The sequence below is a fragment of the Bos taurus genome, chromosome 21, assembly GCF_002263795.3.
Source record: "Bos taurus isolate L1 Dominette 01449 registration number 42190680 breed Hereford chromosome 21, ARS-UCD2.0, whole genome shotgun sequence".
In the NCBI taxonomy this organism is placed as follows: domain Eukaryota; kingdom Metazoa; phylum Chordata; class Mammalia; order Artiodactyla; family Bovidae; genus Bos; species Bos taurus.
The window spans coordinates 49,015,886-49,040,986 of record NC_037348.1 but is presented as its reverse complement, the minus strand read 5'-3'; the positions used below and the strand labels follow the sequence as shown (position 1 = coordinate 49,040,986).

Below are 25,101 nucleotides of genomic sequence, written 5' to 3'. Positions count from 1 at the left end.
TAAATAAGAAAGTGGATATCAGGTGAAGAATTTAAAAATCCAGATATAAAATACTCCAGGAAACTTTCTTGCTACAATAAAATTTCATTATTAGTGGATTGGATTATTAAGATCATTTCATCAACACAGTTTTTATTAAAATAGAAGTCAGGAATTTTCCCTAACTTTAGAACCCACAAGAATCAATGAAAATGACTTGAATGAAAAAAAAAAAAGAAAGAAAGAAAATGACTTGAATGAAAATATATGTGTGTTTTATTTAAAACATGATATAAATTCTCTTCCTTCCAGCTGGCAGTTCTGCCAAAATATATGTAATTGAAATTTTATTTTAGTAAACAGGCAGCAATGAAGGAGGCTTACTTCTTAGTAGAGATAAAAGCACCAATACATTCAAGAACACTTTACTACTTGAAAGACTAAATTGGATATGGAGCTATTTTAATGCCAATTGATGAATTGCAGTACAAATCTGACTCTGACCACTTGGGGTTAGTGCAGACCCCAAAAGTCAAAGGACATGGTCCACAAACAAGACCTACCCTATTCAGATGCCAGCCGAAAGTCGAATCCCAGGTTACCCACGTTTCCGACCAGCTGGCTACAAATTCATGTTTGGGGGTGGTGAGAAAGGGAGAGTGGTCGGATGGGAGATGGGTGGGTGGGGTAGATAAGAGGATGGGTTCCACAACCCCCCATCAGATTTGGAAATTCCCTAGAACAACTCACAGAACTCAGGAAAGCACTATATTTATGATTACAGTTTTATTATAAAACTGTGATAATTCCTCTTCCCATGGAATCGGGGTTTGTCACCCTCCCAGCTGATGTATTGATGTATTTATTCCTCAAATAGGAATCTCCACTTGGCTCTGGTATCCAGTGGGTTTTTTTTTTTTTTGCCTTTGCCTTTGTTTTGTATGATTGATTGAAAATCTAGCCCCCCACTGCCCCCACACCATCCCTTCCTCCCTGGAGGTCAGGCTCTCTTAAAGCCCAGCCATCTAATTACATGGTTGATCTTTTTGGTGACTGGTCCCTATCCTGAGTCATCTCATCTCACAGCATAAACTCTAGTGTGATCTGAAGGGCTCATGAATAACAGATGCTGCTGTCGGGTAATTCCAAGGATGTAGTCTCCCCCCTCAGGAATCTGGGACAAAGACCAGTCAGATTCTTTATTATACAAGAACATAGACATTATTCTGCTTAAAATGATTTCCTTGTCTATTTTTTTTTACACATTTGCTTATACATTTTATCCTTTGTTTTTGATTATAGCGAATATCTTTGTTTTCTTCTAGGAGTCTGGAGCGCCGATTCTCACAGATGATGTTAGTTTGCAAGTGTTTATGGATCACTTGAAAAAACTTGCTGTGTCAAGTGCTGCTTGATGTGCTGAACTTAATAAGATTGAGAAGATGAAATAGTATTTGTTTCTTTTTTCTCTTCTTTTCAGTTAATCTGTGGAAATCAACAGAGATCTCTGTAGACTCTTTTTGTATTAGTATGGTTTGAGACAGCATTTGGAAAAATGTTCATGTTTGTAGATTAAGCTAGAGTATAAGAGCAATACGAACAAATTTGTTTTCCTTGCCACAGTATTATAACTGGTTTTAGAAATTTGAGGTCTTTATAACTTCAGTTCAGTTCAGACGCTCAATCGTGTCCGACTCTTTGCGACCCCATGAATCGCAGCACGCCAGGCCTCCCTGTCCATCACCAACTCCCCAAGTTCACTCAAACTCATGTCCTATCTAGTTGGTGATGCTTTATAACTTAATTATGTTAAAAAGTAAAAATAGCGTCTGCCTTGCATTGCAGGGATATAACTCATTTGTATGTTGCAGACAAATTCCAAGTGGCACTGAATGTTCCTGACTTTGTGAAAACTTGTTTCTTAATTTTAACCAGAAAGTAAACAAAATCATCAACAGTAATGATAAATGTGAACATTTTTGCCTATTCATTGAATATTTTTCCATGATATTCAGCACTTATGTATACACTTCTTCTGTACTTACTCTGTTAAGGCAGATTTATTTTTATGATGACTTGTTTAGGAATTATTTGACTTTATATATGGTAATTTTCATGAAGATAATTTAATGTTTTTCGTCATTTGAAAAAAATAGTTTAGAGATGAAAGTTTTTTTGGATGACAGTTCCATAATTGATAACATGTGAAATTCCCACAAAGGACCCAACTATGTGATTAAACATATTTTTTTTAATAAAGGGAAATAGAAAAGAAATAGTTTCGTCACAGTACATTTTAGAAAGGCTTTGCAGTAAAAAGACTATTGTAACTTCTAAACCAAATTTAATATTCACTGCATGCTTTTGTTATTTCCTTTTGTTTTTCTGAGGTAAGTTTTATATTATATCCTTCAGTATTTTAAACTCTTGGGAGTTTACACACTACTTTCTGTTTTTGCTTCCATTTCGTGAACAGTTGTAGTTCTTATTGAAACAGTATTATCTAATATTTTGTTGAATTTTATCATGTGATGATGCTCAGTTCTCTTTTGATTTATTCATTAGTATCATTCACTTTTACCTTTTAAAGTTTACTTGTAGCAGATGTTTACATTGCTAAAGCCAGATATGTTTGACAATGAAATTTACATCAAGTACTGCAATAAAAGGTGGTGCTACTATATGGGCTTAGAAGGACTGCAATGATTGTATTTGCATGAACACAATCATTTGATGGGAAAACAGATACTTTAAATGAATTGTTTGTATGTTTTATTTGATTAGAGTAAATAAATTGCTCTATTCCATTTTATTTGAACTATGATAGGTCTGAATACCAATAAAATATACATTTGCTCTGTTTTCCCGCTTATTTTGAAATCTAGTAAGCCTGAAAAGCCGAGTGTAAAAGTAGAGCATTTATAAAACCTGCTATTGATGGATTAAAAAGTCACTTATTTAAAGAAAAAACAGCTTTATTGAGTTTTAATTCAAGATAAATTCCTTTTAAATCTGATAAAAATCCTCCAAAATTTTTCTTTTGCAAAAATGAGAACAGATACCTCAATGCTGGTGAACATTGACATTATTTGATCCATTGATTTAGAACAAAGGTCCTTTTATGGTGAAGATGATCAAGGCATTTGAACATTGCTCTTTTAATTTCTTTGATCATTTAAGACCAACATCTTTTTGTTGCTTTCCTGGCATTCTTCAAATTTGATTATTCAATGTAAATGCATATCTTATATTTTTGTCACTGCATAGCTGATAGTCTTCTCTACAACTGCTGTGTGCTGCTCTTCACAATTTAAAAATGGAGGAGCAATTTAAAAAATGTTTTACTGTACACTGTTTAGTTCTGTTTAGACTGCAACTATTTTAATTTCTGATCAACCTCATCTAAAACTTTGCACCAAGAAAAATTTCTAAATTGTGCTATTAATGTCATGTTTTATTTTCTTGGTCAGTCCTTTAGTTTTAAAACAGTTCAAAAAGAAAGTTTTAATTGTAAAGATACTAAAACTCATTAAAGGTTTCCATGTGTACACTAAAATTTGCACTTACAAAAAAGATTACACCTCAAAGTTCACACTGTTTCACTGTTTTAAAATTTAACCCCAAACAAAAACTCTGGGTGGCCATATAAAGACTGAGTGAATTGTTTCTTCATCTTTGTAATTACCACTGTTTATTGAACCTACTGTTTAAACACTAGGATACTTTGACCAATGGATATTGAAGACCAAAAAAAAAAAAAAATCTCTTCAAGGGAGACAAACTGATTCAAAAACTGTTACTAATTTAACCTTCCAAAGGCAAGGGTGTGTGGGTGTTGGGACTGGATTGTATGGGGTTTCTCTGAATTAAGTTCTGAGTATGGGACAAATACAGTGTTTATGAAAGGATAGGTAGTTCAGTTCAGTTCAGTTGCTCTGTCGTGTCTGACTCTTTGCAGCCCCATGAATCACAGCACGCCAGGCCTCCCTGTCCATCACCAACTCCCAGAATTTACTCAAACTCACATCCATTGAGTCGGTGATGCCATCCAGCCATCTCATCCTCTGTCATCCCCTTCTCCTCCTGCCCCAAATCCCTCCCAGCATCAGAGTCTTTTCCAGTGAGTCAACTCTTCGCTTGAGATGGCCAAAGTATTGGAGTTTCAGCTTTAGCATCATTCCTTCCAATGAACACCCAGGGCTGATCTCCTTCAGAATGGACTGGTTGGATCTCCTTGCAGTCCAAGGGACTCTCAAGAGTCTTCTCCAACACCACAGTTCAAAAGCATCAATTCTTCGGGGCTCAGCTTTCTTCACAGTTCAACTCTCACGTCCATACATGACCACTGGAAAAACCATAGCCTTGACTAGATGGACCTTTATTGGCAAAGTAATGTCTCTGCTTTTTTAATATGCTATCTAGGTTGGTCATAACTTTCCTTCCAAGGAGTCTTTTAATTTCATGGCTGCAGTCACCATCTGCAGGGATTTTGGAGCCCCCCCAAAATAAAGTCAGCCACTGTTTCCCCATGTATTTGCCATAAAGTAATGAGACCAGATGCCATGGTCTTAGTTTTCTGAATGTTGAGCTTTAAGCCAACTTTTTCACTCTTTCACTTTCATCAAGAGGCTTTTTAGTTCCTCTTCACTGTCTCAATGTAATAATCAGAAAATTACACACATATTATGACTCAGAGGTAGCCATAGCAATTGTATAGACTGTAGACCAATAAAAATTGTTTCAAGCTGGAGTATTTTATCACTGATATTATTTGGAATTGCTGGCATATGGCAATAAAACTCAAACCAAGTGCTCTGACTTTGTTACACTGCTGTCCTTGGAAACAAGATTATTTTCTCATGAGTTATATAAGAAATTTCAATGAAAATTATAAAATATTTAGAATTGAACAATAAAAGTACTCTTTCAAAACTTGTGGTATGGAAAAAAAATTATTAGAGGGATATATTGTTTTAAAGGCAACTGGAGAAAAAAGATTGAAAATAAATGAACTTTGTATTCAACTCAATGAAAATGAACAACAAATATATCTAAGGAAAGAAGGAGAAAGGAAATAAAGGTAAAATAAGAATTTTAATGAGATAGAAAATAAATGGAGGTGATGCTTCATAAAACCAAAACCAAAAGGATAATAAGCGTTGAAAGTCTTAAATGCATTTCGAAAGCAAAGAAGGAAATTGACTATCAGCTCATCTTCTGAATAGTTTTTTAATGGAGATCTTAAATGAACAATTATTCAAATTTTTTGTTCCAGGCCAATTAAGCATAATTGTTTAGTTGTATAATTACCAAGGCATCTAAAATTTATTCTCTAATGAATTTCAGGGAAAAGTTGATGTTAAAATCATATACTTACTCCTTATGAACATAGAAGTACTTACAAAGTTGAGAAATTATAGTTAAAGGAGTCCGTTGAGATCATTAAATCCTATTTCCTTACCCAGTTCAAGAATTCCCTCACAATATCCCTGTTGGTTGATTGACCTCTGTAGATCACTTGCAGTGTCAGTTAAGACAGGAGAGCGTAGATTGCTGAACCCTACAAGTGACTTACACCTTTAAAGAAAAGATAGTGAACTGGGAAGGATTAATATGTGACATACCAAAAAGAAGCCTTGACCAGAATTTGATGGCGAACATTTAAATCTGTTTTACACAACACATTCTGAGGACTATAACCATTGACCTACAAAGCCATCTGGCCCTCTGATATTGTCATTAAATGAGAGTGGGGCAGCCCGTAATGCAGGAAGTCTGTGCTACTTCAGAAATACACTTTCCAAGCAGGACATCATGTACCTACTTCCCAGCAGAGCCCTGTAATCAGAGTACACTTCTAGGTAGAGAGAAGGGCATGAAAAGCCAGGGGGTGCGAATCTGTTTCCTAGGGAAAATGTGGCCTGAGCTGCTGCTGGGAAGAATTGTTTTCTGATCTGTGTCAGGATCTTGCTCAGCTGCCTTAACAGGGTGAAGCAGCCACAGAAGGATGCTATGTGTACATTTAAACTTGTCTGAGGACTGCACTGTTTGTTTTAGCAAAACAGGGAAATCCATAAAATCAACAATTTCTGGAAGGGTTAGACATTTTTCTAAGGATAACAAATGTGTAGATTACTTAGGAGTTACAGTAAAGACATCATTTGAAGTGATAAGCGTTGTGATTGAAGAACCTCTAATGAGTGAGGATCACATTTCACTAGATTTACTGGTTTAGGGCTGATAGTACCTGTCATGAAGGCAATTTAAAAACAACTTAATCTGCAGAAAATTAATCTTCATAAAATCCTTGTGAGATGTTGACAGGTCAAGTTATTTGTGTGTTTGAAAACATCTGGGAAGAAAAACTCAATGGAGATGAGAGAATCATAGCACAGTGCTTCTCAAGCTTGACCAGGCATAGCAATCACCTGGTGATGATAAAATGCAGACATTGACTAAGTACTAACAAGGTAAGTGGGGAGTACAGAGTCAGACACAGTCCTCCTCTGCTGAGCCCAGGTTATTCCATCCTGTCTGATCTCTTGAAATGTATCATTCTAAAATTCTATTTTTAATGAGAACATTAAGCCAACTGATTTATCAAATATCTCTTTTCAGCAAGTAAGTATTTCTATTACAAAGGTTATTAAGTTACTGAAATATTAATGGGAGTACAGTATCATGTACCTGAAGAGAATGTGTTCATTGAATCTTGGGTTTTGGTAATACCTGGAATCAGCTTCTATATTTGGATAAAGGTGTTGAGAAAATAAGATTCTGAGTAATAGACTTTGGAATAGCTTTATTTATTTTAGGGAAGATGCCTCCCATTTTTTAGGACTGTGCAAGCGAAGGCATGTTATGAAATGTTCTTCACTAGGTATATTTCAACATTCAGAAAACTAAGATCATGGCATCTGGTCCCATCACTTCATGCGAAATAGATGGGGAAACAGTGGAAACAGTGGCAGACTTTATTTTTGGGGGCTCCAAAATCACTGCAGATGGTGACTGCAGCCACGAAATTAAAAACCACTTACTCCTTGGAAGGAAAGTTATGACCAACCTAGATAGCATATTGAAAAGCAGGGACATTACCTTGCCAACAAAAGTCCGTCTAGTCAAGGCTATGGTTTTTCCAGTAGTCATGTATGGATGTGAGAGTTGAACTGTGAAGAAAGCTGAGCCCCGAAGAATTGATGCTTTTGAACTGTGGTGTTGGAGAAGACTCTTGAGAGTCCCTTGGACTGCAAGGAGATCCAACCAGTCCATTCTAAAGGAGATCAGTCCTGGGTGTTCTTTGGAAGGAATGATGCTAAAGCTGAAACTCCAGTACTTTGGCCACCTCATGCGAAGAGTTGACTCATTGGAAAAGACTCTGATGCTGGGAGAGATTGGGGGCAGGAGGAGAAGGGGATGACAGAGGATGAGATGGCTGGATGGCATCACCGACTCGATGGATATGAGTTTGAGTGAACTCCGGGAGTTGGTGATGGACAGGGAGGCCTGGCATGCTGGGATTCATGGGGTCGCAAAGAGTCGGACACGACTGAACTGCACTGAACTGAGGTATATTTATTAGTTGCTTAGACAACCATTATGGGTTAGATAGACATGGATATCCGGTGGCTCAGATTATAACCTGCCTGCAATGCGGGAGACCTGGGTTCAATTTCTGGGTCAGGAAGATACCCTGGAGAAGGGAATGGCAACCCACACCAGTATTCTTGCCTGGGAAATCCCATGGACAGACAACCTGGCAGGCTATAGTCTGTGGGGTCGCAAAGAGTCAGACATGACTGAGCAGTTAACACACTAGACAACCATTATGGATTAGACAGACGTGGATATTCATGCAATTAGAAAAATAAACTCAACAGTCTGAGCAGTCTTTACACCAACAGACTACCGTTCTGTGTATATTACATCATCTTTTTAAAAATTTTATTTCTTTGAATTTATTTTCAACTAGAGGATAACTGCTTTATAATATTGTGTTTCTACCGTATATCAACACGAATCAGCCATAGGTATACTGATGTCCCCTCCCCCTCGAACCTCCCTCCCACCTCCCACTCTGTCATCTTCTTATATATTTATTTACAGTAGCATTTTCAATTACATTCACTTATTGAGTATCATACAGCTTTTGATGTGGCTTGTTGTAAATGACTCTAATGATTAGTTTCCATTTGGAGTCTAAAGTCCAGCATGGTTTCAGGGAGCTCATGCTTTGTTATTACAGGTTCTCTGGCAAGAACATTCATGGCGCCCCTTGTGCTTACTCAGCCTCTATGGGAGACAGCTACATCTGCTTCTCCATCTGCACCTTTCAGTTTTAAGTCCATATGTCCATAACATTAGCTGTCCAGCTGTCTAATGAAATTAACTGGATTCAAACAAATCTCCACCTTTCTGAAAGACCTTCCACAAAACAATAGTTATGTGGAACACTGCAAGGATTTCTTATGATTAAATAGATCATGAAACGGTGATGGCTGAAAAGAGATATGTTAAAATATGACCAGAGTTTACTTTTATTTATTAAGAATATAATCACAAAATATTTTTAATAATGAAGTAGCCATGCTACATGTTATATATGGCTCTGCACCTGTCATAGATAAAACCCACTCATAAATAAAATCTAAGGTTGCCACTACAGGGTAAGAAAACCAAATCCTTGAGATGGCATTCTAGACGTTATCAATCAGCACGCCTGTAACACTCAGGAAGTCCTCTGCTTGCAGCCCCTCTGCCGAGATAAGCAGTCAGTCCCAGTTTCTTCCTTAAACAAAGGCGTGGGATCATTTAAAGGCATCTCTAAGGTGCAGACTGGCTGCTAACCTATAAAGTGATTTGGCATGAAAAAGTTTTCCCAGTAAGGATCAGTTCAGTTCAGTTGCTAGGTCGTGTCCAACCCTTTGCAACCCCATGGACTGCAGCATGCCAGGCTTCCCTGTCCATCACCAACTCCTGGAGCTTGCTCAAACTCATGCCCATCGAGTCGGTGATGCCATCCAACCATTTCATCCTCTGTCATCCCATTCTCCTCCTGCCTTCGATCTTTCCCAGCATCAGGGTCTTTTCAAATGAGTCAGCTCTTCACATCAGGTGGCCAAAGTATTGGAGTTTCAGCTTAAGCATCAGTCCTTCCAATGAATATTTAGGACTGATTTCCTTTACGATGGACTGGTTGGATCTCCTTGCAGTCCAAGGGACACTCCAACCCCACAGTTTAAAAGCATCAATTCTTTGGTGCTCAGCTATCTTTATAGTCCAACTCTCACATCCATACATGACTACTGGGAAAACCATAGCTTTGACTAGACGGACCTTTGTTGACAAAGTAATGTCTCTGCTTTTTAATATGCTGTCTAGGTTGGTTATAGCTTTTCTTCCAAGGAGCAAGCATAAGGATATCCCAGTACGGATACTGGCAATTAATTAGACTATGTATACTTCCTCTCCTCTAAAATTTGAATAGGAAAACTCAGAGAGCAGCAGCTGTTCTGTAATGAGAGGAAAAATGATAGAGAAGAAACAAAGAGTGGAAGAGGCATGTTGACTGTAGAACCAGAGGGTGAAGGTTCATGAGCCGTGGCTGGGTAGGGATCCTAGATGCCCTTGAATCTTGAAGCCTGGCTATTTTATGGAATCCTTTCACCCTTACTCCCAAATGTTTTGTCGTCGTTGCTGTTCAGTCGCTCAGTTGTGTCCAACTCTTTGGAACCCTGTGGACTGTAGCACACCAGGCTCCATGGGGTTCTCCAGGCAAGAATACTGGAGTGGGTTGTCTCTTTCTTCTCCAGGGGATCTTACCAACCCAGGAATTGAACCTGTCTCCTGCGTTGCAGGCGGATTCTTGAACCAGTTGCAAATGTGCCCTTACACCAAATCCCCAATATTGAAAAAGAGTTAAACTTGTTGGTGAAACAATGGTCACAGTGACAATGATGATACTACTTTTTCAACTGCCTGTTGGAAAGAAAAGGGATTCAGCATTGAGGACACTAATCAGACAGTGAGATATTTGGCACATTTGAGTCCCAGAAGATGCCTTATCTGCTCATTTGGAACAGATAAGGTTCACCTGGTTTGGATGTCTTTCTAACACTGTCCAAGAGGATTCCTAACAAAAAAAAATATCGATGAGTAATGGGAATTACACAAGACTCAATCCACTTTTCACTTTCATGCATTGGAGAAGGAAAGGGCAACCCACTCCAGTGTTCTTGCCTGGAGAATCCCAGGGACGGGGGAGCCTGGTGGGCTGCCGTCTATGGGGTCGCACAGAGTCGGACACGACTGAAGTGACTTAGCAGCAGCAGCACTCCACGTCTTTATAATTAGTGCATTGAAAGAGCAGGGATCGTGAATCATAATTTTGAGAGCTACTATATTTTTATCTCTGTCCCTTTAAACTTGTTCAGTGTGTGTAATTTTCCATCCATCAACCACTTGAGGAAGACCCTAGCAGGTTGATAATTTGGGCGTCACTTCTACCTAATGGATCTCTCTTAATTCATAGACATAGTCCCACTTAACAATAGTCATATTCTTGCTAGGTGGAAAGCATTCATCATTTCATTCACAGTTCTGCATGTGGTCTCTATTACGGCTCACGTATTCTGCTATCTATGTTATCTTAGTGCAAGTTACCTGTTTCACATTTATCCACAAGAAGAGTATAAACTATACATACACAGAGAATTCCATTGTCAGTCTCTGGTTCTTCTCTCAGTGAAGCTTCCTAATCAGCATGTCTTGGGAATAGTTCTAGTCTCCATATACTCTTTTCCCAGGACCTGGAGATTGCCTCCTGGGTCCGACCTGTTCACCTCTTCCTCCACAGCGTTTGGTCTGTGATACACAATTCTCACTTTAGGACCTTTATTCCAAGTCACAGGATTTGCTTATAAGCAGCTCAAAGTAAACCCGAAGAGACAAATCTTTATCATGAATTCTAGTGGAGGGCTACATTTGCCTCTCAAATGCTGCTGCTGCTGCTGCTAAGTCACTTCAGTCGTGTCCGACTCTGTGCGACCCCATAGACGGCAGCCCACCAGGCTCCCCCGTCCCTGGGATTCTCCAGGTAAGAACACTGGAGTGGGTTGCCATTTCCTTCTCCAATGCAGGAAAGTGAAAAGTGAAAGTGAAGTCGCTCAGTCGTGTCTGACTCTTCGAGACCCCATGGACTGCAGCCCACCAGGCTCCTCTATCCATGGGATTTTCTAGGCAAGAGTACTGGAGTGGGGTGCCATCGCCTTCTCCGTCTCAAATGCTAGACAAGGCCATCTGTCTGTTTTTCCTGTTAAGGTGGTGACCTGATGTGCAGCTTTGTGCAGAATGTTGGTGGTTATGTTCTCCTCTGCCCCCTGGGTCTGCTCTGCTGGTGGGGCTTCTCTGTGGGCTGTAACCATGGGAAGGGTGTTTCAGTGACGAGAGTCCCACCCTGGTGGGAGTCCATGCTGAAACTGGATGCTCCTTTGCACAAGTCTATGACACCTTGTTTAACACCTAAGTGTTTCTCAGTAATTGTTGCTAAAAAATATCTCAGAGATACAACCGTTCACTCACTTTATATGCAATACTATGTAGATTACATAAGTGCTGTAGACTAGGGATGAAAATTATTTATAGAGCAGTGCCTTGTGCTAAAAATATCAGTTGCTGATGTTTCTAGAAAGTTAGAAAAAGAACTAACCTACCAGTCAGATATATGCAGGGAGGGAGACATGAAGTATTTTATCATTTATCCTTCTCGTAAAGAAAATTATAATTTCATTTCAAATAATCAATGAAAAATTTCTGTGTGTTAGATGATTCATACATTAGAATGTATCTGTCCTTTATTTCTGACTTTTGTACTTAAATGAGATTAATACTAAAATATTTCCTGCCACGTCTTCCTTACGATTAGATTTTAGGACTGAAAAACAAATTTGTCAAGAGAAAAAAATTATTCTGTGCTTTTTTTTCTGTTAAGGGCTGTGTCATTACATTTCTCTGTATTATTTTCACCTTCTACTTATTTGTAGAATTGCTGAACTAGTTGTTGAATTGTGTGAAAATTTTAATTCACTGTGGTTTTTTTATGTTAATATTATTAGGCCTTCAATAAACAAAAGAGAAAATGACTAAGGGAAGAAAATAATGACATAATAAAAATAACAAGGAAAGCATTTCAGAGAAATGTTAGAGGTGAAAATAGCTTGAAGGCACTAACACTTTTTCACCACACGAGGGCAGCAGCTACCACATAACTGGAAACAAGTCATTTTCTTAGTATTTCTCCTCCACTTTAAATTCTGGACATTTCTAATTATTTTTTGTGATTTAAAAAATATCAATGCCCATGCCTTAGTGTGTGATTTTTGACAGCTAATCCCTACGCCTGTCTAAAATAATGGGACCCCCAGAGTAAAAAAATAGTTTATTGAAAGTGTACAGAATTCCAAAGTCTGAGTTAATCTCCGCATCACGCATGGAATACTTTAAAAAACAGAGTTCCCAGAAGAAAATTACAAATGCATAAAATTTAAAAATTTCTGTAAATCAATTCTCTTAAAAGTATCAATTGTGAAAAAAAAAAAGTATTAATTGTGGACTCTGCAGCACAATTAAGAGAGACTGGGAGGGGATTCCAAGGTCACACATAACCCTAAAATCTCCAGATTGACCACGTTTTTGACCTATAATTTCTTGCAGAATATTTAATATTTTAGTCATGTTTCATTTGGTTACCATCTAAATATAGATTTAAAGTATGATGTTCGTTTTTTAAGCAAAAGCACAATAACCATAACCAGGAGAATTTGTGTAAGAAAGTTATATTTAGTAGAAGATCCTAAAATGTCAAAAATTCTCTGACTCTTTCCATGCTCGAGTGAATTACTTATCATGTGAGTGGAGATCTGTGGGGATAAACAGCTTTGGTAAATGTTAGATATAGTGGGTGTTTCAGCTATTTTTAAACATCAAGGTTTGAGCATTTGCTATTTCCAGCAGGAGTAATCCAGCAGAGTTTAGATTAACAGGTGCTTTCTCTTTTATTTTTCTTCTGTATAATCAATGTTTGTCTATCTAGCAAACAGGGGGAAACGGATAGTGTATCTCTTTTAAGAAGAAGAATCCATGGGTGTTGATATTAAGCACACACGCAGGGGACAGAGGGTGCCGAGTGAGGTGTTTAGAAGCATGACTGCATGGGTTAGAGTCCCAACTTTGCCACTCCCCAGCTGAATCACTTTGGGCACGTTAATCACTCTGAACCTTCTTCTCAGGTGTAAGATGGGGAAAATTACAGTACCTACTCATAGGGTTGTGTGAGCATTAAATGATCAAGTGCCTGTAGTATGCTTAGAACAGTGCCTGGCGCTTATTAAATGCCCTGTAAGTGTTGCATATTGAAAAGCAGAGACATTACTTTGCCAACAAAGGTCCGTCTAGTCAAGGCTATGGTTTTTCCAGTGGTCGTGTATGGATGTGAGAGTTGGACTGTGAAGAAAGCTGAGCACCAAAGAACTGATGCTTTTGAACTGTGGTGTTGGAGAAGACTCTTGAGAGTCCCTTGGACTGCAAGGAGATCCAACCAGTCCATTCTAAAGGAGATCGCCCCTGGGTGTTCTTTGGAAGGAATGATGCTAAAGCTGAAACTGCAATACTTTGGGCACCTCATGCAAAGAGTTGACTCATTGGAAAAGACTCTGATGCTGGGAGAGATTGGGGGCAGGAGGAGAAGGGGACGACAGAGGATGAGATGGCTGGATGGCATCACCGACTCGATGGATGTGAGTCTGAGTGAACTCCGGGAGTTGGTGATGGACAGGGAGGCCTGGCGTGCTGCGATTCATGGGGTCTCAAAGAGTCGGACACGACTGAGTGACTGAACTGAACTGAACTGAACTGAAGTGTTGGTTGCCATCCTTGTCATGGGAGGCTTTACTCCTCTCTGACTCTTCATTGTCTGTTGGGCACCCCACGTTATTATCTGCCTTTTACAGATAAAGTAACTAAGACTTAAAGGCCTTATAAAAGTGTTCATGGCTGATAAGTGGTAAAGTACATGGATTATATTATACTGATTGTACACAAATACACCAGGAACTGCAACTGAATAACAAACTTAATAGTAATTAATAACGAATGGAGCACTCACTTTGTGCCAGGCACTGTTTCATGTGCTAAGGATAACCTCTGAGACAGGCACCATTATTATTTTCATTTTGTCAATGAGGAAATGAAGGCACAGAATGATCAACTGACTCACGCAAGATGGCATAGCTACTTAGTGGATAGACTTGAGTAAGTCCAGGTAATTTGCCCTAGAATCCACGACTTATTTTTGCTGTTTTCCCTGGGGGTGATTAAAAGTTCCTATGGAGCTTCTATGGAGTCCTGAGATGAGGGAAGGGTATGGGAGGAACTCATTGAAAGGATGTGACTACCAGTTGTATGGAGAACTGGACCAATACAATTAATGCTCCTCACCCCTGCCCCTGTTCTTGGAATGATGCTCTGCCCACTGTTCCCACACTAGAGGCTCTTTCAAAGACACAGCCTTAAAAGAATAGGTGTTGATGAGACCATCTGAACTGAAAAAGTGACAGAACCTAATTAAAGCCTCTGTATAAGCTTTTAAGGTTCTGGTGGGTGAGTGAAGAGATCAGCTCATCTAGCGGGCACCCAAGACAAGTCTTGCATGCAAATTTTCTTGTTTATTAAAACTGTCACCCACCAATCTGGAGTGGTCTGCCCCTTTCCTCAATTTCTTCCTCGCTCTCAGTGTATGGGGCCAGTTGAGCCAACAAAGTGTCATTTGGTCATCACTGGCTCGGCTGGAAGGCCATTCCATTTGGTGTTTGGTCATCAGCCTTCCCCTCGCTGCCTGTGGCCCCTGTATCTTGTGGACTGTCTCTCTTGATGATGCTTCAGGAGAGCCCAGCCAGGAGCCCCTGCTGACCAGCTCCCACGCCTGCTCGCAGGGGTCCTACTGATCTTCCCAAACTCAGTCGGTCCACACTTTGGCCACTGGCTGTGGGCTTCCATCACTGCCCCATGCTGCAGTGACCTCTTGCTTGGTATACTGATTTGTGATTTTTCAAGTAACTTCAGGATCCTTCAGTAAAGTTGCTGTTGCTCTCTCTAGCTCTCTGCCTACATCCAGGTACACCTGAGTAGGGGTTAAGCGCCGTTCTCATAGACCTTATCCACACTGCTGTCTCCTCCATTATAATTGCTTATTAGAATAGAACTCCAGGCAGGAACAAAGACTCAAACTCCTATTGATTTGGGATTTACACTTGCCAGAACTCTCTACTACTTATCTCCTCCACCGCGGGTGTTTTGGTATTGAGTTGAGGTGCCCAACCTCGTAAACATGTCCTAGATATCCCTCCTTTACTCCCACCCACCTCCCACCTACTTTCCTCTCCCTCTTTACCCGGACTCCTGATTTCTTTAACTTAAATGGAGGTATAGTCAATTTCCAGTACTGTCATTATTACAAGCATTGTCACCATCACTGAGAATATACAGTGAATTCCCAGGCCTGGGCGTTACATTAGGGATGTGTTGCAAACAGACTGTTGGAACTGCAAGAAAATCTAACATGAGAGTCTAGGGGGTTATTTCAATTGGGCAATATCTGCTTCTCCAAATTAATCCACTGGGAAAATACAGTAGATGAAACAGCTGAGATAGACATGGGCCATATATTGAGGGGCCATGTAAGCCAGGTTAAGAAGTTTAGATTTTAAAGGCACTGAGAATCCCATGGCAGATTTTAAGCAGGACAATGTCTGATCGGAGTGAATAATCTGGAGGTCGGTAAGGCTCAGTTCAGTTCAGTCACTCAGTCGTGTCTGACTCTTTGCGATCCCATGGACTGCAGCACACCAGGCTTCCCTGTCCATCACCAACTCATGAAGTTTACTCAAACTCACGTTCATTGGGTTGGTGATGCCATCCAACCATCTCATCCTCTGTTGTCCCTTTCTCCTCCTGCCTTCGATCTTTCTCAGCATCAGTCCTTCCAATGAATATTCAGGACTGATTTTCTTTAGGATGGACTGGTTGGATCTCCTTGCAGTCCAAGGGACTCTCAAGAGTCTTCTCCAACACCACAGTTCAAAAGCATCAATTCTTCAGTGCTCAGCTTCCTTTATAGTGCAACTCTCACATCCACACACGACTACTGGAAAAACTACAGCTTTGACTAGATGGACCTTTGTTGGCAAAGTAATGTCTCTGCTTTTGAATATGCTATCTAGGTTGGTCATAACTTTTCTTCCAAGGAGTAAGCATCTTTAATTTAATGGCTGCAGTCACCATCTGCAGTGATTTTGGAGACCAAAAAAATAAAGTCTGTCACTGTTTCCACTGTTTCCCCATCTATTTGCCATGGAGTGATGAGACCAGAGGCCATGATCTTAGTTTTCTGAATGTTGAGTTTTAAGCCAACTTTTTCACTCTCCTCTTTCACTTTCATCAAGAGGCTCTTTAGTTCTTCTTCACTTTCTGCCATAAGTGTGGTGCATCTGTGTATCTGAGGTTATTGATATTTCTCCTGGCAGTCTTGATTCCAGCTTGTGTTTAATCCAGTCCAGCATTTCTCATGATGTACTCTGCGTTGAAGTTAAATAAGCACAGTGACAATATACAGCCTTGACGTACTCCTTTCCCGATTTGGAACCAGTCTGTTGTTCCATGTCCATTTCTAACTGTTGCTTCTTGACCTACATACAGATTTCTCAGGAGGTAGGTAAGGTGGTCTGGTATTCCCATCTCTTTCAGAATTTTCCACAGTCTGTTGTGATCCACACAGTCAAAGGTTTTGGCATAGTCAATGAAGCAGAAGTAGATGTTTTTCTGGAACTCTCTTGCTTTTTTCAATGATCCAACAGATGTTGGCAATTTGATCTCTGGTTCCTCTGCCTTTTCTAAATTCAGCTTGAACATCTGGAATTTCATGGTTCACGTACTGTTGAAGCCTGGCTTGCAAAATTTTGAGCATTACTTTACTAGCATGTGAGATGAGTGCAATTGTGTGGTAGTTTGAGCATTCTTTGGCATTGCTTTTCTTTGGGATTGGAATGAAAACTGACATTTTCTGGTCCTGTGGCCACTGCTGAGTTTTCCAAATTTGCTGGCATATTGAGTGCAGCACTTTCACAGCATCATCTTCTAGGATTCGAAATAGCTCAGCTGGAATTCCATCACCTCCACTAACTTTGTTCGTTCTGATGCTTCTTAAGGCATGCTTAACTTTGCATTCCAGGTTGTCTGGCTCTAGGTGAGTGATCACACCATTGTGGTTATATCTGGGTCATGAAGATCTTTTTTGTATAGATCTTCTGTGATTTCTTGCCACCTCTTCTTAATATCTTCTGCTTCTGTTAGGTCCATACCATTTCTGTCCTTTATTGTGGCCATCTTTGCAAGAAAAGTTCCCTTGGTATCTCTAATTTTCTTGAAGAGATCTGTTGTCTTTCCTATTCTATTGTTTTCCTCTATTTCTTTGCATTGATCACTGAGGAAGGCTTTCTTATTTCTCCTTGCCATTCTTTGGAACTCTGCATTCAAATGGGTATATCTTTCCTTTTCTCGTTTCCTTTTGCTTCTTTTCATGGCTGTTTGTAAGGCCTCCTTAGACAACCATTTTGCCTTTTTGCATATCTTTTTCTTGGGGATGGTCTTGATCACTGCCTCCTGTACGATATCACGAACCTCCATCCATAGTTCTTCAGGCACTCTATCGGATCTAATCCCTTGAATCTATTTGTCACTTTCACTGTATAGTCGTAAGGGATTTGATTTAGGTCATACCTGAAAAAAGGAGGACAGATGAGAAGTACTTGCTATGAGTGAGGGGCCTTGTGCTATTCTCTGAGTTTTGAGGCATTTCCTTTCTCTAATTCAGAGAAGGCAATGGCACCCCACTCCAGTACTCTTGCCTGGAAAATCCCATGGATGGAGGAGCCTGGTAGGCTCCAGACCATGGGGTCGCTAAGAGTCAGGCACGACTGAGCGACTTCACTTTCACTTTTTACTTTCATGCATTGGAGAAGGAAATGGCAACCCACTCCAGTATTCTTGCCTGAAGAATCTCAGGGACAGAGGAGCCTAGTGGGCTGCCGTCTATGGGGTCACACAGAGTCGGACAGGACTGAAGCGACTTAGCAGCAGCAGCAGGCAAGAGGGATGATGCTGGGAGAGGGGTAATGAGAAGGATAGAATTCAGAGACTGATGTGGGAGGGAGAAAAGACAGGCTGCCTCTGCCTGGAGTTATTTTAGCTAGAAAATTCATAGTTATTCTTTCGTTTTTTAAAACAATTTTATTGAGATATATTTGACATATGAAATTGTATATATTTAAAGTATTCAGCTTGATGTTTTGATAAATGTGAAAATATCACCATAATCAAGCTAAGTAATTTACAAATCAGCTCTAGTTACAATTGCATGTACAATTTTATCTTGAGAAGATTTAAATTGAGATCGGTTCTCTTAGCCAATTATAAGTATGCAATATAGTATTGTTGAAAATGTGAAAAATATGTATATACATGTACACACACACAAAGAGAAATATTATTCAGCCTTAGAGAAAAATCTTGCCATTTGAAACTACATGAATGAACGTGGAGGGCATTATGCTATGTGAACTATGCCAGAGAAAGACAAACACTCTGTATTTGTCCTTTAAGACTTCCCTTTCTTCTCATGGCTTGCTCCCATAGCTTACCTGTGCACATTTGATATGATAATTTTTTTTTTTTAAACTGTGTCTGTCTGTCTCACTAGATTGTGCTGTCTCTAATGAGGGCAGTAATTTTCCCCCAAAGTTTTTGTATTCTCCGACTTTATTCCATTGCTTGATACATAAAAGTCTGTTAAATATTTGGTTAACAAATGAATGGATGAATAAACAAATGAGAGACCTATCAGAGTACTAGGTGTTACTCTGGAAGTTATGCCATGTTGTGCCTTGGCACCCAAATCCCCTGAGTCAACGTGATTGAAAACACCTGGATCCTACAGTGCAAGTGTATTGACCCAGACAAGGAGACTGGCCCAGAGCTGGCACAGCAGGAATGTCAAGGAATGAAATCTGAACATTAGCACAAGCAAGGCAACTTGACTTCTTGCAAAGCAAAACCTGTCTGGATTTTAATGTATCTTAGGGTACAAAAAAAATCAGGGATCCCTCCAGTCTGTACTTCTCTAACCTGGTGGACTGGAATTCTACTGTGCCACCACGAAAAGCAAGAGAAGTTACAGGCAGCCACATCCACCCACCTGCATCATACCCTTTGCACTATTTGCTGCATTGGGAGCAGATCAAAGGAAAAGCACCTTTTTGAACTACTTGATGTCTCCGGTCTTTCCTGCCCTCCAAACCAAAGCAGCGCTCGGCACATCCACCACACACGTGCAACACTGGTTGGATTTTTATGATTTTTGCTAGCCTAATTGGTGTGAAGCTGTATTCCATTGTTTGATCCAGATTTTCAATACTTTAAATCTTTTACTTTAAAAAGTTTCTCTTATCTAGATTCTTGATCCTCTGTAACTACTTTTTATCTTTGCTTTCTGATTACAGCCAACAGAAATTTGTCCTTTTATTTTTTTTTTTTAATTTCAAAGAACCATCTTTGGGGTTATCATTCTGATATTTTTCTATTTTCATCTTCATTACTTTATTCTCTTATTAATTCCTTTGTGCTTACCCTTGTCTTGCTTTATTGCTTTCTTAGGAGTTCTCAGCTCATTTACTATGATGCTTTCTTTGAGTGTTAGTGAATATTTTCCTCTGGGTACCTCGTTGCTGATACTGTATTCTTTAATGTGTAGTGTTTTCATTTCGGCTATTTCTAAATTGATCTTAATGATTTTTGTTTTACTTAGGAGGTTTATAGGAGTTGGTGTTTGGTTTGTGGTATAAATAATATGATACACATATCCAATAAGTTGATCTTATGTATTTCTTGAAATGTTATCCTTTTTATTTTTTTTATTTTTTGGCCTATATCTGATTGGCCAGGAAGCAGACAGTGTCAAAATTCTCTACTACTATTGCATTGCTGAAAATGTATCCTGGTATGTCTACGGACATATTTCCTGTGTGTGTTTTCAATACAATCCTAGTTTGCATATAAAGATTTGACTGTTGTACACATACTAAGGACTGTATCACTTATTAACGTAAAATAATCCTATTTTAATGTAAAACAATCCTATGTAATGCTTTTGGCCTTATATTCCTCTTAATTAGTTATTAATATTTTCATCACTGCTTCTTTCTCCTGTGCCCTTGTTTCCCATACATTTTCCTTCCCTTTTACTTTTTTCCTTTTTATGTCACTTGATATTATATGGGGCTCTTAAACTCAGCAGTTTGGGACTCGATCTGCAACCCTCTGACTTCAATATGTTTGGTGTTACCTGTCATCTTGTTTCATGTTTTGTTTTCCTATTTCTGTGCGTTTCCATTGTTTTGAAATATGGATTTCATTTTCTTTGCTTTTATCTTCCTTCGGAGATAGTCACACACATATTTAAATTTTGCTAGTGGTACTTAGCTTTCAAAGTTTTTCAAAAGCATTCATAAATTTACATTTCTGTAACTCCCAAAGAGTAAAACCATATCTTTGATTACTGTTTAGAGAAGTTTAAACTCCCCTCCAACTTCTCCTTGAGGATCCCTGGGGGCTCAATGGTAAAGAATCTGCCTGCAATGCAGGAGATGTGGCAGAAGCCATAGGTTCCATTCCTGGGTTGGGAAGATCCCCTGGAAGGGAAATGGCAACCCACTCCAGTTTTCTCATCTGGGAAATCCTGTGGACAGAGGAGCCTGGTGGGCTACAGTTCCTGGGGTCTCAAAAGAGTCAGACATGACTTAGCACCTAAACAACCACCACCACCTTCTCCTTGCTTATTACTTCTCACCCACCCAGTTCTTCTTAAAGAAATCTGAGTTTTAAAATTTGGATTATTATACAAATTTTAAAAATATTTTTTTCTTTCAAAAATGTTTCTTTTTAATTGTAGCATCAGGAATGTTTGGATACTGCTTTAGTTTCTCTTTTTAAACTCTTCCTAGATGATTAAATCCATCTTTCAGCCATTTTTGGAGCTCTGGAACACTTCTATTTTTACCTCCTTCATATTTACCTCCTTCTAGGCTTCTTCTCTTGGCCAGTTGAAATTGGTTTTCAAATGTATATTTTTTTAAAAGGTTTTAAAAATATGAGTGGGTATAGTTTCTGGAACACCCGAGTCTGTTTTATTGCTTTCACAAGTATGCAACAGCTTGGGTGTATGGATGAGAAATGCTGCCTGCCATACCAGTAAAGGAAGGATGCCATGGCCATCAAGAGGGAGGCCACTACAGCCATGCCCAACCGTGCCCCCTGAGGGGATCCAGGATGGACAAAAACAGGACACCCACCCTAGACAGCCTATCAAAGACAGGATTTCAATGAGCCCAGACTCTTGCCCCTACAGAGAAATGTGCTAAAATCATTAACTTCAGATGTATGATTTTCTTTAATTAACAGTGATCTTTTGATGTTCCAACTACCTGGTTTTTGTTGCAAAGCTTATATATACCATACCTCCTCTTGAACTTCTGCTGGAGCAATCTATTCCAGCTAGTTGAAAGCTTGGCTTAAGTCCTCAGGATATCTTCAGAATAAAACACAATTATCAAATTTAAGGCTTTTTTTTCCCCCTTAGTCAACAGTTGTGTATAAAATTCTTGGATTACCATGAATTTCCCCTCAGGTGTCGCAGGGCAGAGACAAGGCCATGCACACTTGATGGTGCTCCTCAGAGTGGCCTGGCCCCTGAACTGGCACCACTGGTGGCCAGGAGGCCCTTCGGGTGGCTGCCTTTTCCCCAGCAAACTCCTCTGCACTGACTGGGCTTTGTCCTTCAGGCTCCAGCACTGAAGGTGAAGAGAGAGCAGAGAGGGTTTGTGGAGGACCCGGCCCCTGACTCAAGATCATCTGGGTTCCCTGGGGGACGACTGTGCAGGGTCACCGTCTGGCCGACTCCTTAACTTGGTTTGCGCGCTCGGCGAAAAGCCGAGCACAACCCACGTGTTGATGACGCGGACGACCCACGTGTTGATGACTGGCGCAGAGAAGTAGTGGGCTCTGTGGAAGGCTGAGGCTGTGTACGGAGCCGGGCTCTGTGCACCTGTACCTCCCGGCGCCCCGAGACCGCAGCCCCGTGGCCAGAAGGCCTGTGCGGAAGTGGCCGTCGGTGCTGCGCTTGCACAGCCCACCCGCCGCCTGCACTCCAAGACGTGGTCTAAGACCCTCTCTGCCCCGCCCAGCTCCTGGGTCTCAGGTCCTGGTCTTGTGCACAGCTCACGTGCAGTCCCCACGTGCCGCTAGTGCAGCAGGTGGGTCACAGGCAGCAAGTGGGTCACGTGTGGTCCCTGCGGCCAACCAGGAGCGCGGGCCGGTGCCTGGAGGTCTTAGTGTAGCTGATGTCCACCCGCAGCAGCGCCTTGTGCCCAGGCTCGGCTCCAGTGGTGTTTTGTACTAAATATAGGATGGCTTTGGTTGTTCATTGTTTCACAACCTAGTTATATCCTATAGAGATGCATGATATGCTTTGAAAGGCTTTTCCGGCAAAAGAGGGTTAAAAAAAACATACGGGGTCATACATTCTGAACAAAGTAACTAAAATAGCATAATATTTAAGGGCCATTGTCGTTGGTTACTTTGTACTTTATTCTGCAGAACAAGGGCAAAGAACCTAGAAATTAATTAGTGTTTCTAACCAGAGCCTGTGATTGCTACTCCCAGTTAGTACCAAGGTAAACTTGACTTTCTTTTATAGAGAACATTAAGTAGAAGGTGTTTTTTTTCCCCATTCAAGCATGACTTATTTAAAGTTTTTTTTTTGTTTTAAAATAAGGTTTGGACTCTGTAGTAAATATTGAATACGTCTGGTTTTGTAATAAATGACTCATAGTTGTTGGTTCAGGAAAATCTATATTTTTAATTCTGTTTAGTTTGAATAAATACTTTTTGTAATGAGTGCTCATGGTTAGAATTGGATTAAATGAACTCTGGAAAAAACGAACAAAAAAACCCAACCGAAAATCATGCCCAAACAAATAAATAAACAAATGAAAAATGAATTTCTCCTTAAATCTTTTAAAGGATTTTTTTTTCCTCTATCTTTTGGCTTTGAGTGTTGCAGTACATTTTATTTTAATCCAGGACAGGAAAAAAGAGGGGGCAGTATTGTATAGTGTTTCAGAGGACTGGCTCTAGTACTTCACAGACAGAGGTTTAAGGTTTCTATCTGCCACTTACCTACCTACCAGTTACCAGTCATAAGATCCTGGGTAAGTTAGGCTTCAGTTTTCCCACTAGCATGAGGAAGAAACCAGTGACGGTATTGAACCTCATAGAGTTACTGCAAGCATTCAGTGAGTTAATTTCTATGTTTAGCCCAGTACTTACTGTTCTCTTCTGTGCTCTACTAAGTCCCTTCCATTGTCTGACTCTTTGGGACCCTATGGACTGTAGCCCGGTGGGCTCCTCTGTCTGTGGGATTTCCCAGGCAAGAATACTGGAGTGGGTTGCTCCACGGATCTTCCTGACTCAGGGATTGAACCTGCATCTCTTAACATCTCCCGCATTGGCAGGTGGGTTCTTTACTACTAGTGACACCTGGGAAGCCTTCAGTACCTATTTTACGTTACTCGTTTATTTACTTGATTTTCCCTTCTGTCTGTTGGGGCTTTTTTCCAGAGATGTCAGTTGTCTGCATTTCAATCTTTCCTTTTCTTTTTCTTCTGCTGTCATCGTGTTACGTCTTATTGTTTTATATTTCATAAGAGTATACAAGTTCAGGAACTTCCCTGGTGGCCCAGTAGCTAAGACGCTGTGCTCCCAGCAGCAGGCCTGGGTTTGATTATGGGTTAGGGAACTAGATCCCACATGCTGAAGCTAAGACCTGGCACAGCCAAATAAATAAATACTAAAAAAAAGATATACAAGTTCATTCTCATTTTTTATCACACCTGCATTTTCTCTCAACCTAGATTTTAATTTTGCTAATGTGTTTCCAAAACTTTTTGTCATGAAATGTAATGCACATACAGAAAAGAATATATCCTAAATGCACACACTGAGAAATTCTAAGAGAATAAAGTTTATTCTCTAAGAAGGAGGTTAGAAACAGAACATGGCGGCATCCCAGGAGTCTCCACATGCCCCATCCCTAGGGACAAACTCCTTGTTCCTTTCAAAGGTAGTGGTCTTCCGACTTTGACGGTAATCACTGCCTTGCTTTCTGTTTTTTAATCGTTTGGCAGCCTACGTATACATCCCTAAATATAGCAGTTTAGCTTTTTAACTTTATGTACAAGAAATCAGCCGGTGCGAATTGTTTGTTTGGCTCCTTCCATAAGTCACTGTATTTGTGGCACTCAGCTGTGTTGGGGTGAGTAGGTGTCGTCTGCTGCATTTTCGTTTCTGTATGGTAGGTATCTCATCGTTACGTACAGCGCCATTCTACCCTGTCTGCAGGGGTTAGATTGGGTCCACACAGTTGGGTTGACTATGGTTTTTGGCTACTAAAAAAATGGTGCTTTAAACATTCTCTAAAAAAGTACAAATTATATATATTTAAGGTACATACCATGATGATTCGATGTACATATATACATAGTGAAAGAATTACCACAGTCAAGCTAATTAACATATTGTTCCCTTGTATAGTTTCATTTTTAAAAATGATTAGAGCACCTGAAATCTAAGCAAGTTTCCAGTATCCAATACAGTATAATTAACTTGAAATTTGTATTCTGGTGCACTCTGTGGTATTTCTTAGGGTAAATATTATATATCCACTAGAAGGTTTGTTGACTAATAGAGCACACAGATAATCAAGTCTAGTAGGTATTTTCAGACCACTTACCAGAACAGTGTGCAATAGTACTTGTAATTTCCTTAAAACTATTCACTTGACCTTCTCATTTCACCCTGCTCTTTCTTTGTCCAGATTCTCCTCGTTAGATCAGATGTCTTTTTATATTGTTCTTGAAGACTAATCAGAATTTGGAAATTTTTTGCTGGAATATAAAGAGT

General features: G+C 39.9%; 1 protein-coding gene and 1 long non-coding RNA gene across 6 annotated transcripts in view; one reads left to right on the top strand and one right to left on the bottom strand.

Moving 5' to 3' along the window:
- SEC23A (SEC23 homolog A, COPII coat complex component) overlaps positions 1-2,949 on the top strand; it is an 80,899-nt gene extending 77,950 nt beyond the window's left edge. For all 3 annotated transcript variants that reach the window (XM_005222100.5, XM_024981874.2, NM_001435085.1), the window contains one exon: positions 1,305-2,949. In XM_005222100.5, the coding sequence (XP_005222157.1) occupies positions 1,305-1,394 (90 nt within the window). In that variant the 3' untranslated portion in view covers positions 1,395-2,949. The remainder of the gene's footprint in view (positions 1-1,304) is intronic.
- LOC101904185 (uncharacterized) overlaps positions 1-25,101 on the bottom strand; it is a 42,989-nt gene that overhangs the window by 17,421 nt on the left and 467 nt on the right. The window contains exons 2-3 of one of the 3 annotated variants that reach the window (XR_009492182.1): positions 24,932-25,085; positions 24,144-24,614 (exon numbers count right to left, since the gene is read on the bottom strand). This is a non-coding gene — a long non-coding RNA (uncharacterized lncRNA). Of the gene's footprint in view, positions 1-24,143; positions 24,615-24,931; positions 25,086-25,101 lie in introns of those variants that run through there. The other 2 variants (XR_239182.5, XR_009492181.1) reach the window with 2 other exon arrangements.